Source organism: Zonotrichia albicollis, unplaced genomic scaffold (assembly GCF_047830755.1).
Source record: "Zonotrichia albicollis isolate bZonAlb1 unplaced genomic scaffold, bZonAlb1.hap1 Scaffold_254, whole genome shotgun sequence".
NCBI lineage: Eukaryota > Metazoa > Chordata > Aves > Passeriformes > Passerellidae > Zonotrichia > Zonotrichia albicollis.
In genome coordinates, this window is record NW_027428428.1 from 1,332,879 (window position 1) to 1,346,781 (window position 13,903).

The 13,903-nt window shown below is 50.4% G+C and overlaps 1 protein-coding gene across 1 annotated transcript; it reads left to right on the forward strand.

The window, feature by feature from the left end:
* Positions 1-374: 374 nt before the first annotated feature.
* On the forward strand, positions 375-1,364 carry LOC141727739 (olfactory receptor 14A16-like). Its single transcript, XM_074534025.1, has one exon. It carries the CDS (start codon positions 432-434, stop codon positions 1,362-1,364), a length of 933 nt encoding a protein of 310 aa, XP_074390126.1. The 5' UTR covers positions 375-431.
* The last annotated feature ends 12,539 nt before the right edge of the window (positions 1,365-13,903 follow it).

Below are 13,903 nucleotides of genomic sequence, written 5' to 3' on the forward strand. Positions count from 1 at the left end.
CTTGGCTACAAAAATGGAACTGGGCTGTGGTGGATCCATCTGCTCTCAGCAGTGCCTGGGGTTTTTAAGAGAAACACGGGAGTGTGAACATCCTCCACCCGAGAAAAGTGAAAGCCCAGAGAAACTGCAAACAGTATGAAGTGACAGATCATCTGCCCCCAGTTTCCACTCATTATCTTGCCTCAGGGAAACCACTCTGTTCTACCAGAGGGCAGCAGAAACGCTGAGGGTTTCTGATATCCAAGAATACCAGGAAGTACATGGAAAGAGCTTAAAAAGAAAGCATCAGAACTCTTAAACACAAGAGCATGTCCATGTGTGTTATAAAGGAGGGTGTGTGGAAAATGGCTTTGATTTTGGTTACAGGTATCTCCTCTAACTCTTCACTGTCCTATATTCCATGAACAGGTCCCCATGTGCAGCCCCAGCAAATGTCCAACAGCAGCTCCATCAGGCACTTCCTCCTGCTGGCATTGGCAGACACGCGGCAGCTGCAGCTCCTGCACTTCTGCCTCTTGCTGGGCATCTCCCTGGCTGCCCTCCTGGGCAACGGCCTCATCATCAGCGCTGTAGCCTGCGGCCACCACCTGCACACGCCCATGTTCTTCTTCCTGCTCAACCTGGCCCTCAGTGACCTGGGCTCCATCTGCACCACTGTCCCCAAAGCCATGCATAATTCCCTCTGGGACACCAGGGACATCTCCTACACAGGATGTGCTGCCCAAGTATTTCTGGTTTTTTTTTTTCTTGCAACAGAGATTTGCCTCCTGACCATCATGTGCTACGACCGCTACGTGTCCATCTGCAAACCCCTGCACTACGGGACCCTCCTGGGCAGCAGAGCTTGTGCCCACATGGCAGCAGCTGCCTGGGCCAGTGCCTTTCTCAATGCTCTCATGCACACGGCCAATACATTTTCCCTGCCCCTGTGCCATGGCAATGCCGTGGGCCAGTTCTTCTGTGAAATCCCACAGATCCTCAAACTCTCTTGCTCCAAATCCTACCTTAGGGAATTTGGGCTGCTTGCTGTTAGTGCCTGTTTATCATTTGGTTGTTTTGTGTTCATGGTTTTCTCCTATGTGCAGATCTTCAGGGCTGTGCTGAGGATCCCCTCTGAGCAGGGACGGCACAAAGCCTTTTCCACCTGCCTCCCTCACCTGGCCGTGGTCTCTCTGTTCTATAGCACTGGCACATTTGCCTACCTGAAGCCCCCCTCCAAGTCTTCCCCATCCCTGGATGTGGTCCTGTCAGTTCTGTACTCGGTGGTGCCTCCAGCCCTGAACCCCCTCATCTACAGCCTGAGGAACCAGGAGCTCAATGCTGCAGTGTGGAGACTGATGACCCGATGGTTTCAGGAACATTAAACTGCTGGCCAGTATTTGCAAATCACTTGTAATAAAAGTAATCTTTGATACTTCTTCTTGGTTTCATTTCAGAGTTCCTTTACTTTTGTTTTACTTTGTTCTTATTGTCCAAAAAGAAATTTCATTGTTTGTTCCATTGGTCATTTTGTTCCTCTCCACCACCCCTGTAGCACCGACTGTATCAATGAGGGGCTGTGTTCTTGGTGCCTTTAAATGAAATTATGATCTCTCCCAAAAAAGTTTTCAGCAGAAAAAAGCAGAACTTTTCTGTCCTTTTGTTGCCTTCTCTTGCGCTGCAGCAGCAATGTCTGTGTGCAGAGCTGGAGGCAGATCAGTGCTGGCACAGCAGCTGTGCCCAGCAGCAGCAGCACTTGGTGTTGCCAGTGCTGCTGCCGTGGCCCTGCCCTGCTGCCCTGGTGGCCCTGGTGTTGCTGCAGGGCCTGAGTGCTCTCGGGGCCGGGCACAGCCCTGGGGGTGGCAGTGCCGGGGCTGCAGCAGGGACAGGCCATGGGCACTGCTGGGGCAGCGCTGACGCCTCAGCCCAGGCCCTGGGGGCTCCAGGCTCCTTGCCCAGGCTCTCTCAAGAACACACCCAGGGCAATGCTCAGCACAGAAAAGCCCCATGAGCAGCCCCAGGCTGGCCGTGGGCAGGCTGGGGGCAAACAGCATGGCTGGGGCTCTGCAAGGGCCCTGGGGCAGACGGGAAGGAGCAGCAGAGCAGGGGCTGATCCATCCCCAGTGCGCTGCACAGCCCAGGACAGCGTCCCAGAGCGTCCTGATGCAGCTGCCAATACCATCCCCCCTCTGCAGCCCTGGCCTCTCCCCCAGCTCACACAGGTGCCCCATCCTTGCAGGCTCAGACACGGCAGCACTGGCTCAGCAGCCCCTGTTTGCATTGCACACAGCAGGGGGAGCACCCCCATGCTGTTGGTGTGGGGACATGAACCTGAGGGAGCACAAAGGCCATCAGCTCCTGGGGCCAGCAAGGGCTGGAGAACTTGAACATCTACCAGGGCCCTCACCCGCTCCTCACAGCACTTGTGCTTCAGACCTCTCACCCACCTTGTTGCCCTTCTCTGGACACACTCCAGCCCCTCCATGTCCTTCCTAAATTGAGAGGCCCAGAACTGTACACAGCACTCGAGGTGCTGCCCAACCAGTGCTGAGCACAGGGGAGAAATCCCTGCCCTGCTCCTGCTGGCCACACCATTGCTGATCCAGGCCAGGAGCCATTGGCCTTCTTGCCCACCTGGGCACACTGCTGGCTCATGTTCAGCCTGCTGTCCATCAGTCCCTGCAGGTCCCTTTCTGCCTGGCTGATGTCCAGCAACTCTGTCCCCAGCCTGTAGTACTGCAGGGGTTGATGTGGCCAAAGTGCAGGACCCGGCACTTGGTCTTGTTTAACCTGACCTTGTTGGATTTGGGCCCTGGATCCAGCCTGTCCAGAGCCCTGTGCAGAGCCCTCCTACCCTCCAGCAGATTAAACTCACACCCAATTTTGTGTCAGCACGGTTCCCCAGAGTGCCCCAATGGTCTCCATGGTTCCATTGGGCCTCCCAGTGTCACAATGTCCCTTTGGTTCCATAGGACCCTTTGGTGCCACAAAGTCCCTTGGATCTTTAGCCCTGCAGTGTCACATTGGCCCTTGGTCCCCCCAGGCCCTGAAGTTTCACAGTGGATCCTTGGTTCCATGAATCATAGAATCACAGAATTTCTAGGTTGGAAGAGACCTTGAAGATCATCGAGTCCAACCCATGTTCTAACACCTCAACTAGATCATGGCACCAAGTGCCACATCCAGTCTTCCCTTTAACACATCGAGGGATGGTGACTCCACCACCTCCCTGGGTCGATGATTCCAGTATTACCACTCTTTCTGTGAAAAATTTCCTCCTTAATTCTAGCCTGTATCTCTCTTGGCGCAACTTGAGACTGTGTCCTCTTGTTCTGTCTGTTGTTGCCCCGAGAAAGAGACCGACCCCCAGCTCACCACAGTCACCCTTCAGGAAGTTGAAGAGGGTATTAGGTCACCCCTGAGTGTCCTTTTCTCCAGGCTGAACAACCCCATCTCCCTCAGTCGTTATTCATACGGCTTGTGCTCCAAGCACCTCACCAGCCTCGTTGCTCTCCTTTGGACACGCTCAAGCATCTAAACATCCCTCCTAAACTGAGGGGCCCAGAACTGGATGCAGTACTCAAGGTGTGGCCTCACCAGTGCCGAGTACAGGGGAAGAATGACCTCCCTACTCCCACTGGCCACACCATTCCTGATACTGGCCAGGATGCCATTGGCCTTCTTGGCCACCATGGCACTCTGCTGGCTCATGTTCAGCCGACTGTCAACCAGCACCCCCAGGTCCCTTTGCTCCTGAGCACTGTCCAGCCACACGGTCCCCAGCCTATAACGTTGCAGGGTGTTATTGTGGCCAAAGTGCAGGATTCGGCACTTGGACTTATTGAACTTCATCCCATTAGATTTTGCCCATACATCCAACCGTTCCAAGTCCCTCTGCAAAGCCCTCTGTCCCTCTAACAGATCAACACACGCTCCCAGTTTAGTGTCATCTGCAAATTTTCTAATGAAACACTCTAAACCCTCATCCATGTCATCAATAAAAATATTAAACAGAACTGGCCCCAGCACAGACCCCTGAGGGACACGACTGGTGACTGGTCACCCGCTGGATGCAGCACCATTCACCACCACTCCCTGGGCCTGGCCATGCAGTCAGTTCCTAACCCAGTAAAGAGTGCTCCTGTCCAAGCCATGGGCTGCCAGCTTGTCTAGGAGTATGCTGTGGGAGACAGTGTCAAAGGCCTTGCTGAAATCCAAATAAACAACATCTGCAGCCTTCCCTGCATCCACTAGGCAGGTTAACTGGTCATAGAAGGCAACCAGGGTGGTTAAATATGACCTACCCCTCCTAAACCCATGCTGGCTGGGTCTGATACCCTGGCCATCCTGTTAATTCTTTGTGAGGGCACTTAATATTAACTCTTTCATTATTTTGCCAGGAACTGAGGTCAGGCTGACTGGTCTATAATTACCAGGATCCTCCTTTGCACCTTTTTTGTGAATGGGTATCACATTGGCCAGCTTCCAGTCATCTGGAACCTCACCAGTGAGCCAGGACTATTGGTAAGTGATAGAGAGTGGCTTTGCAATCTCGTTTGCCAGCTCTCTCATTACCCTGGGGTGGATCCCATCTGGTCCCATAGATTTATGAAAATCCAAGCATATCAGTAGTTTTATGACTGCCTCCTCTTGGATAATGGGGGGACCATTCTGCTCCCTGACACCATCAACCAGCCCAGGCAGGCAGGTGTCTTGAGGGCAAGTCATCTTCCCACTAAAAACTGAGGCAAAATAGGCATAAGAACTTCTGCCTTTTCCTCATCTTCAGATACTAAGTTCCCTCCCTTGTCCAATAAAGAGCAAAGGCTGGTCTTACCTTTCCTTCTACCATTAATGTATTTGTAAAAACATTTTTTATTATCCTTTACAGAAGTTGCCATTCTAAGTTCAAACTGAGCTTTGGCCTCCCTAAGCAATCAAACCAGAAATGAACCAAGAACGTCCCTGTATGTGTGTGAGACACAAGGACACTGAGGGCAAGGAGAAAAGGAACATGGCCTGAAAGCTTAACAGAGCTCAAACTTAACAGGACTTTACTTATACATTAACCTTAACTGATACTTTCAACCTCACAGTTTAGCAAAAGAGCAGAGTAGAAAAGCATGTAACCTAACTTAAACCTATGACTTCACAATTTAACAGAGGAATAATAACAATATTGAACTTAACATATAACTTATACTAAAGGCAACCACTTAGCAAAAGAAAACCTCTCAGCAGCATTTAACTTCATTTAGGCCTTGTGATTTAACCTTCCCTACAGGCCTGACTGACTCAGCTATCCCAGGCACTCCAACCCATCAGAGAGCAGCATTTCTGCCACATTTCCCCAGCACAGGCACTCCTGTGTGTACATAGACACAAAGAGTCAGTGCCAGGCACCTGTGAGCAATTCCCCTGAGGGCAGGAAATGCTCCCTGTGGATGCTTTGGCATCTCCCCAGCAGGCAAAGGGTTGAGCCTGGAGGAGTGGGGGGATCGGCCCAGGCTCCGTCGTTGTTCGGATCCCCGAGTTGGGAGAGTTCCCGGCTGGGAGAGGCCCCACTCAGAGGGAGTCGCTGGCCCAGGAGAGCTCCAAGGGCTCCTTTTGGAGCGCTGTTTGCAGGGCCCCAAGAGAGGGGCTTCAGTCCCAGCAATGGCTCATCCTGCCTGCACTTGGCACCAACAGCTTTCTTTGGCAGTGTGAGAACAGCGATGTTGTGCCATGGAGGGAACAGAAACAGTTCCCAGGGCTTCTGCTACAGAAACCAGGAGCTGGTTGGGCAGCAGCAGTGCCTGGAGCAGACAGTGTTTGTGATGAGCTGCAGAGGAGCTGAGCCCAGGGGCTGTTGGCCAAGGCCGAGCCCCAAGGAGCATTTCTCAGCTGGCAGGGCGGCCTGAGAAAGGGAGAGGGGAATGCAGCAGCAGAGGGCCCATGGAACCAAGGGACCAGTGTGACACTGTGGGGCCCTGTGAGACCAAGGGACCATTGTGACACGGTGGGGCCCTGTGAGACCAAGGGACCATTGTGACACTGTGGGGCCTCATGGAATCATGGAGAGCACTGTGACATTGCTGGGCCTCATGGAACCAAGAGGGCTGTACTGACACTTTGGTCCATGGAATGTAGGGACCATTGTGACACTGAGAGGCCCCATAAAACCAAGGGTCCATTGTGACACCGTGGGGCCTCATGCAACTGTGGAGACCATTGTGACACTTTGGGGTGTCATGGAACCAAGAGGCCATTTTGACACTGTGAGACCCCATGGATCCAATGGTCCATTGTGACATTGCAAGGCCTCATGGAACCAAGGGCCATTATGACACTGAGGGTACTCATGGAATCATGGAGACCATTGTGACACTATGAGACCTCATGGAATAAGCAAAGCATCGTGACACTGTGAGGCCTCATGGAACCAGTGAGACCATTGTGACCCCGTGGGTCCCCACAGAACCAAGAGGACCATTGTGATATTGTGGGGCTTCGTGAAACCAAGAGGCCATTGTGACACTGCAGGGCTGCATGGAACCAAAGGTCCATTGTGACACTGCAGGGCCTCGTGTCATCAGTGCTCCATTGTGACACTGGGCAACCAAAGGAGACCATTGTGACACTGCAGGGATGCATGGAACCTTAGGACCATGGTGACATTGTTGAACCCCATTGAAACTAGGGTTCATTGTGACGCTGCAGGACTGCATGGAACCAAAGCTTCAGGGTGACACAGAGGGGCCTCCTGTCATCAATCGTCCGTTGTGACACTCTTGAGTCAAAGGAGACCATTGTGACTCCGCAAACCCCCAAGGTCCAAAGGTCCATTGTGACATTCAGGGCTCATGGAACAGAAGAGTCACATGTTATTGTGGGGCCTGGGGAACCACTGAGACCATTGTGACATTGCGAGGCCTCATGGAATTATTTGGACCATTCTGACACTTGGGGCCTTCTGGAACCTTGGGGCCACTTTGACATTGTGCGACTCCACTGAACCAAGGGTCCATTATGACACTGCTGGACCCCATGGAATCAAGGCACCATTGTGTCATTATGGGGCCTCTTAAAACCAAGGAGACACAGAGCATGTCTGACTGGTTTGGCCTCCCATGGACTGCCTGACTGGTCCAACTGACCTTGGCATGTTGAGGGTTGCTTCTCATCTGCTAATGAAACACTGGGGCTCCATGCTTTCCTTCCCAATGGAAAAGAACTGTCCTTCTCCTCCAGGCACCCATGGCCAGAATTGGGATTTCACCTCCAAATTTCCTTATATCCAGGGATTGTTCCCATAGGAATATTGCCAGGAGAAGCCTGTCTTGCATTGGTTTTACAAGGGTCACCCCCATCTGTCTCCAAAACATTGGGGAAGGCTCTGCACTTTCCTTCCCATGGGAAAGAATTGTCCTGCTTCTCCAGGTGCCCATGGCTGAGATTGAACTTCCACCTCCAAAATTCCCTACATCCAAAGATAGCTCCCAGACAAAATATGTCATTTCTGAAAAGTCTGGATGGCCTTGGCCTACTGAGTCTCTCACCTGCCTTCCAAACACTGGGGCTCTGTGCTTTCCTTCCTATGGGAAAGAACTGTACTTCTTGGCCAGGTGTCCATGCCCAGAATTGGGATTTCACCTCCAACAGTGCCTGTTGTGACAGACTGGAGGAGATTGTTGGCTGGAAATATTTCATGTGTGGGGGAGGAAGAAAGGGTATGTCCAGCCCTGCCCTGTGACCCCAGCCCTGCCCTGCCCTGCCCTGGAACCCCAATCCCCCCAGAGCCTCTATCCCGGCCCAGCAGCGTCTGCCAGTCCCTGGCACAGCACAGGCAATGCTCCACAGCCACCTCTGCAGCCCCAGCCCAGCTCCTGAGGGACCAAATGAGACCAAGTCCCACCTGGGGGAAGGGCCCAGGAAGATCAATAGGGATTGGTGGCTGACCACAAGGCAAGCACCCATCTTGACCCTACCTCTTCTTGGAATTTCCATCTGAACACCACTGGAATCCAGGAGTTGGTAGCTCTGTGTGTGCCTCTCTGTATCTTTTTTGTCTTTCTGTCTTTCTGTGTCTTCTTCTTCTGTTTCTCTTGCAAATTTTGATTAACATTAAATTGAACAGGCATAGAGTTTGTGAAATTGAATGGGCCAAGTTAATGATTTGAGAAGAGTTTTTTGTTGGTTGAATGTCTGTTGTAGTTTGACATGAGAAGAATTTTAAAAAGTAATACAAAATTTTTGTGTAACTGAAAATCTGTTAAACCACTAAGATACTGAACACGCCTCTGTGAAACACAAATGTTAAAGACGAAAAAAGCCAGGAACCTCCTCTTTTTTTCCCAGTCAACAAAGAAGCAGCAGGTCCTGGCACCAGCCCCCATCTCAACCAAACCAAACCAACCCAAACCAATCCAAACAAACCCAACCCAACCCAACTAAACCAAACCAAACCAACCCAACCAAACCAAATCAAGCAACTCTGCCATGGGCTGAGCTCCTTCCCACCTCCCCAGGCTGCCCCCTGCCCCCCCCATCAGCCCCACTCTAACCAAACCAAACGTCAACAACTACCAAACAGGAAAACAAGAGAGGATACAAACCCCTAACCAGAAAAAAGCCAGCCATGGCTATTAAAATCTTACCATCAAGTCCCCTCCCCCCAAGACAATTAAAACAAAAAACTCCTACAACCTACAACGCACACAAATTCAACCCTAGAACTAAAGTTAAACCAAAAACCCCACAAAAATGTACCATAAAACCAATCCTAACTCAACCACAACTTCAACCACAAGCTACTGGCAGGTCAGGTGTTAATCCTTTCAATACTTCAGTCCTCCCTCGAGTAAAAGAAAAACAAAATACAAGCATATAAAAAACAAACATAAAACCATCAAAGTCAATAAGAAAGAAATTAAATCCCAAAAAACCTATTTTTGATTAAAATACATAAAACTAATAAAAAAATTAAAATTAATATCAAAGAAAAACCTCCATGCTAAAAGAAAAGAACTGTTAAAATAACTGTAATTACATTAAAAGTTTAAACAGGGGAAAAAAAAGTAATCCAGTATTCCCAAGAGAAGATCTGTATTCCAAGAGATAAAAATAATTTTAAAAGTAAATTATGAACACTTTTACCTTTAAAGAACTATTTTTAAAAAAATACCCCATAAGTCAACATGGCCCATCAACAAGCTGTAAAAAACCTTCTGGCAATAAAAATAACTTCACAATAACAAAGTCCCCCAGACCACTGTTATCTATAAAAAAATTAAGAACCAGAAATAAAGCTATTTTTTCCTCTTGTAAAAGAATCTCCATAACCTTAACAAGAAAAACTTCTCTTCCAAAGTAAACAAAAAAAAGACTATTCTAGAAATAGTAAATAACTAGAAATTTTAAGTATAGTTTCTTTACATTGTCAGTAAAAATAAAGTTGTAAAAAAAGTGTTCTAAAGAGCTTATTTTAATTATTACTACATTTTTTCTTTTAGTTACTTTTAATAACATTTTCTTTCTACCATTTAAAAATCTTAAGCCTACTTTACTTTTCTCGCAATCCTATCTCACAACAAAAAAAAATACATAGATAATTATATGACAATAAAACCCAACACACTCATCAATAGGCTAACAAAGAAATCTCAAGATTAGAAAAATCTTAAATAAACAAACCAACAACAATGTCTTAATAAACATTTTGCAAAAGTTTCTCTGATTTTGTCAAGTTCCCAGTAAAGGCTGTTTTATAGTTTTGAGCTCCTAAGAATCTCTTGATGGTACTTCTCCAGTGAGTTCAACTCAGAGCACATAACTGTATTTCCTTTAGAATGTCTCCTTATAAGAGTTTTTTTGGGGAATGGGAGTCAGGGCTTGTGTGTCCTGCTTGGCACAGCCCAGGCAGGGCTTTCCCAGCCACATTCCACACTCTATTGCCCAGCTGGAGCCGCTGGTGCCTCTGAGTTGTGCTGCCCCAGCCCCAGGGACGCTCTCCTTGTCTGCCCATTCCCCCACGGTCTCTGGGCAGGGATGGCCTCAGTGGGGGCTGCTGACATCCTCAGCACCTTGGAGGCTGCTGCTGAATTTTCCTGCTCCAGAGGCTTGTTCAGCCTTCAGCTCTTGAGTGCAGGAATTCAGTGTCCCAGGGCTCATTAACATTCAGAACAGCTGAACAAGCCAAGCCTCTGGGAATAATTTTATTTCAGTTTCCAAATAATTTGTAGTTACGTAGATTTCAGTAGTGTATTCAAAGTGAATTCATGATATTTAAAAAGACAGTGAGAAAACATTTTTTAGGTCCTGTTTAGTTTTGTTTTCCTGTTAATTCATTGATATATGCAATCTCCAATTGACATTGAAACCAAGTACCTCCTCATGCAGTTTGAATAGATATGAAATCAAGACCCTCCATGACTGACAATCAATCAGACTCTGTCCCTACCCCCACCCCACCATTTCCCCCATCCAAGCCCTGGCACTCAGAGCAGCCTTGTGCAAATCTGAGCTCCCTCCAGCCCAGGCTGCACCTGCAGCTTTCAGCTCCTTGGCTCCAACTCCCACCTGCTTTCCTTGGAGAAGGAGCTGCCCCAGACACAGAGGGATGTTCATTTCTTGTCAGCCAACAAAGCCAAGGGAAGGCACAGTTCCCTCAATGCAAAAGTCATTACTCTGTGGGATATTGAATCCACTTTCCACAGCAGACAGTCTCAGAGCAATGGGAAACAACTTCTGTGCCCAGCACAGACCCCAAGGTCCCCCCAAACCCTCCCTGCCCCAATTCTGCCCAGATTTGCTCTTTGCACACACGAGTCACACACTGAAGGCAGGAGCTCCCTCCATGTCCAGAGGGAGGAAAAGAGAGAAAGGGGATGAAGAGCTCTCCTGTGCAGAGCCAAGGTCCAAGTGCAGCCCCTGCAGTGGGAACCACAACTCATCAGGTTTGTGTCCTTTGGGCTCAGGGCCTGGTGACACTCAGAGGCACAGAAAGGTTTCTTGCCAACAAACACACGTTGAACGCAGTCTCACTTCCACAGCCACTAGAGCTGACCGGCTGGCTAGCCGCTCCTGGAGTGACTGGTGGCGACTACAAATCCCGCCACTCCCAGGTTCTTGGCAAGAACCCCTGAGTAGTGGCTCCATCTACAGTGTGGTGATGCAGGCGAGAGCAGGACTGCAAAGAACTGAGGTGATGGAATGAAGGAGTGGACACGCGTGTGGATGCCAAGGCGCTTTTTTAGCCCAGGCGGGGCCAGTGACGGTCCAGGTAAAAACCATTAGGGATGCACTTAAAAAGGGAATGGGGGCAACAGAAGAGACATGAGGGACCAATGAGCAAAACCCAGGGGAGCAGCGATGGACACAACTGAACCAATAGGAAGGGCCCAGGGGAGGGAAAAGGCTGAAGGGAAAAATCATATTCTAGGTGAGGGATGAGTGACATAGAAGATTCTTGACATGAGAGGGGACGGTTACAATGATTGGCAGGCAACAGGTAGGAGGAACAAACCATTAGGAGGAAGAACATGGAGGGAAGAGAGGGTCAAACCAAATTCTTAACTTATAAAAAAGAACCAACTTTACAATAAACCCATATAAAACACACACAATGCTACAGTCGAACATTTGAACCGTTTAATATCGCTCACAGCTCTTTCCTCAGCTCTCTGTGATGTACCAACAGCATCTGAAATGTCCCCCATCCCCAAGGGATTTCTGTACATAACAGTTTTAGGCAAAGACATAGGAAAAATTAAGTGATAGATATAAACGAAATTAAGATGTTGACTAACATGATATTTATTGAACTTCAGAAATATGGGGCAACTCTCTGCACCTCAAAGCATGAAACCAGTCATTTGAAGGGCACTTGAAAGACCAGAGAGCATCTGGAGGAGGAAATCAAAAAACAGCAAGGTAGACATTGATCCAGCTGCTCTAGTGAAGGGGCGTCCTTAGACATGGCCATCTAACCAGGAGAGCTGGAAATACATGAAGGAAGATTGAGAGGAAGCAATACACTGGATATTGGTGACACAAGTCCACAGGAGGATCAGTATTTGTTCTTCTGCCATCATTACACTTCCAGGAAGTTCCTGTTCCTGGTGGGAAAATATTGCCATGGCTTAAAAATGCTCAAATGACCCAGGTAACAAAGATCCATTTGTATATTAGGAAACTAACCAGTATTAAAACCTCTTCTCCTTTCAGGGCAGACATCAGTTGTGTACCCATGGACAGGCAGTGCCACTTGTGCCCTGAGGTGCCCAGCTGGAATAGGATGTCTCAGAGAGCACCTGAGGGAGAGCAGAGCACCTTGCAAGCTGCAGGTCCCTGACAGCCCCTCAGGGCTCCTGTCCCATCAACATCTGCTCTGCTCCAGTCTGAAACAGGGCCCAGCATGGTGCTGGGATCATCAGAGAGCTGAGGTGTGTGCTGGAATTCAATGCCCTCCCCATCCTGCAGCAGCCCTGCATTTCTCTGCTGCAGCCTTGGTCTCCAGCAAAGCCATGGAGTCTCTTTGGGCTCTGGACGGTTCCTGCAGCCCCCAAGAGCAGCTGAGCTCTGCCTTTGGCACAGTCAGGCCTGGCCAGCACAGGCCATGCTCAGCAATTGCTTGTGTGTGCCTGGCCTTGCTGTCAGCCCCAGCAGCAGCTGCATGGCCCCTTTGTGGCCCTGTGCAGGCCCAGCCATGGTGGCCCAGCCCCTGTGCAGGCCCAGCCCAGGCCAGGAGCATTGCGGCTGGGAACGGCACCTGTGCTGTGGTGCCCAGAGCAGCCTTGGGGCTCTGTGCCCCATGGCCTCCCTGCTGGGCAGCCTCTGCCAGCTCCTGCAGAGCCTGTGGCACCTGTGGGGCTGCACAGACAGCCCTGCCCCGGGCTCTGCCGGCCTCTGGGCCAGCAGAGAGGCAGCCAGGGCTGGCCATGGCTGGGAACAGGCCCTGAGCCCCGCAGGAGGATGGAGCTGGGCCACAGCCAAACTCAGCCCAGGCCAAAGCTGGGCTCAGCAGCCAGGGCTGCCAATGCATGGGGACAGAGGCTGGTGCTGGCAAATGTCCTGGGCCCCTTCTCTGCTCTGTCCATGCCACCAAGGGCACAGAGCAGCCTCCTCTCTGGGCCACTTGCCTGTTTGCAATGCCTTGCACAGGCACTGGCCCTGCCCCACAAGGCCTGGCCTGAGTCCTGCCCCTGCACGCTCAGCCAGGCTGAGATGGGCACTGATGGTTTCTGGGCCGGGCTCTCTGAGCCCAGCCCAGCTCCCTGCAAGCTCTGCCAGCTGCCCTGAGCTCTTGGCAGCACCAAGGGCCTCTCCCCAGCCCAGCCCAGCCGGCTCTGGCCCCACAGCTCTGCTCAGGCCAGGCTGCTCTGGCCACTGCCCCATGGCCTCAGCCCCTGGCAAGGGCACAGCAGCAGCTGCAGCTGCCACAGAACTCAGCCGCAGCCATGGGGGAAGGTTCTTGGCCAAGGCCAAAGGAGGCTCCCTGGCTGCCCTGCTCCCCTCGGGCTGAGGTGCTGAGAGCTCTGCAGCCCCTGCTGCCATCCCATCTGCCCATGGTAGCACAAGAGCCCCGGCCTTGGGGCGCCCAAGAGCTGCTCCTGCTCCAGGCCCAGGGCCCATGCCAAAGCTGGGGGAGCTACAAAGCTGGGCCCATTTCTGTTCATTTCTGCCCTGATGGGGATGGGTTCTCAGCCACTTGGAGTTTGATGATGAATTTTCCTACTGCAGAGGCCTCTTCTTTCTTGACCTCTTCAGTTCAGGAGTTCATGGGAAAAGGCTCATCAACATTTGTTCACAACGTCTGAACAAGAAAAGCCACAGGGAATACTCTAGATTTTCAATTCTTTTGTGGTTAATAAGACACATTTCTGAAGTGTATTCAAACTGAAGAAACTATATTGAAAACAATGAAGACAGAATTGATTTATCCTGT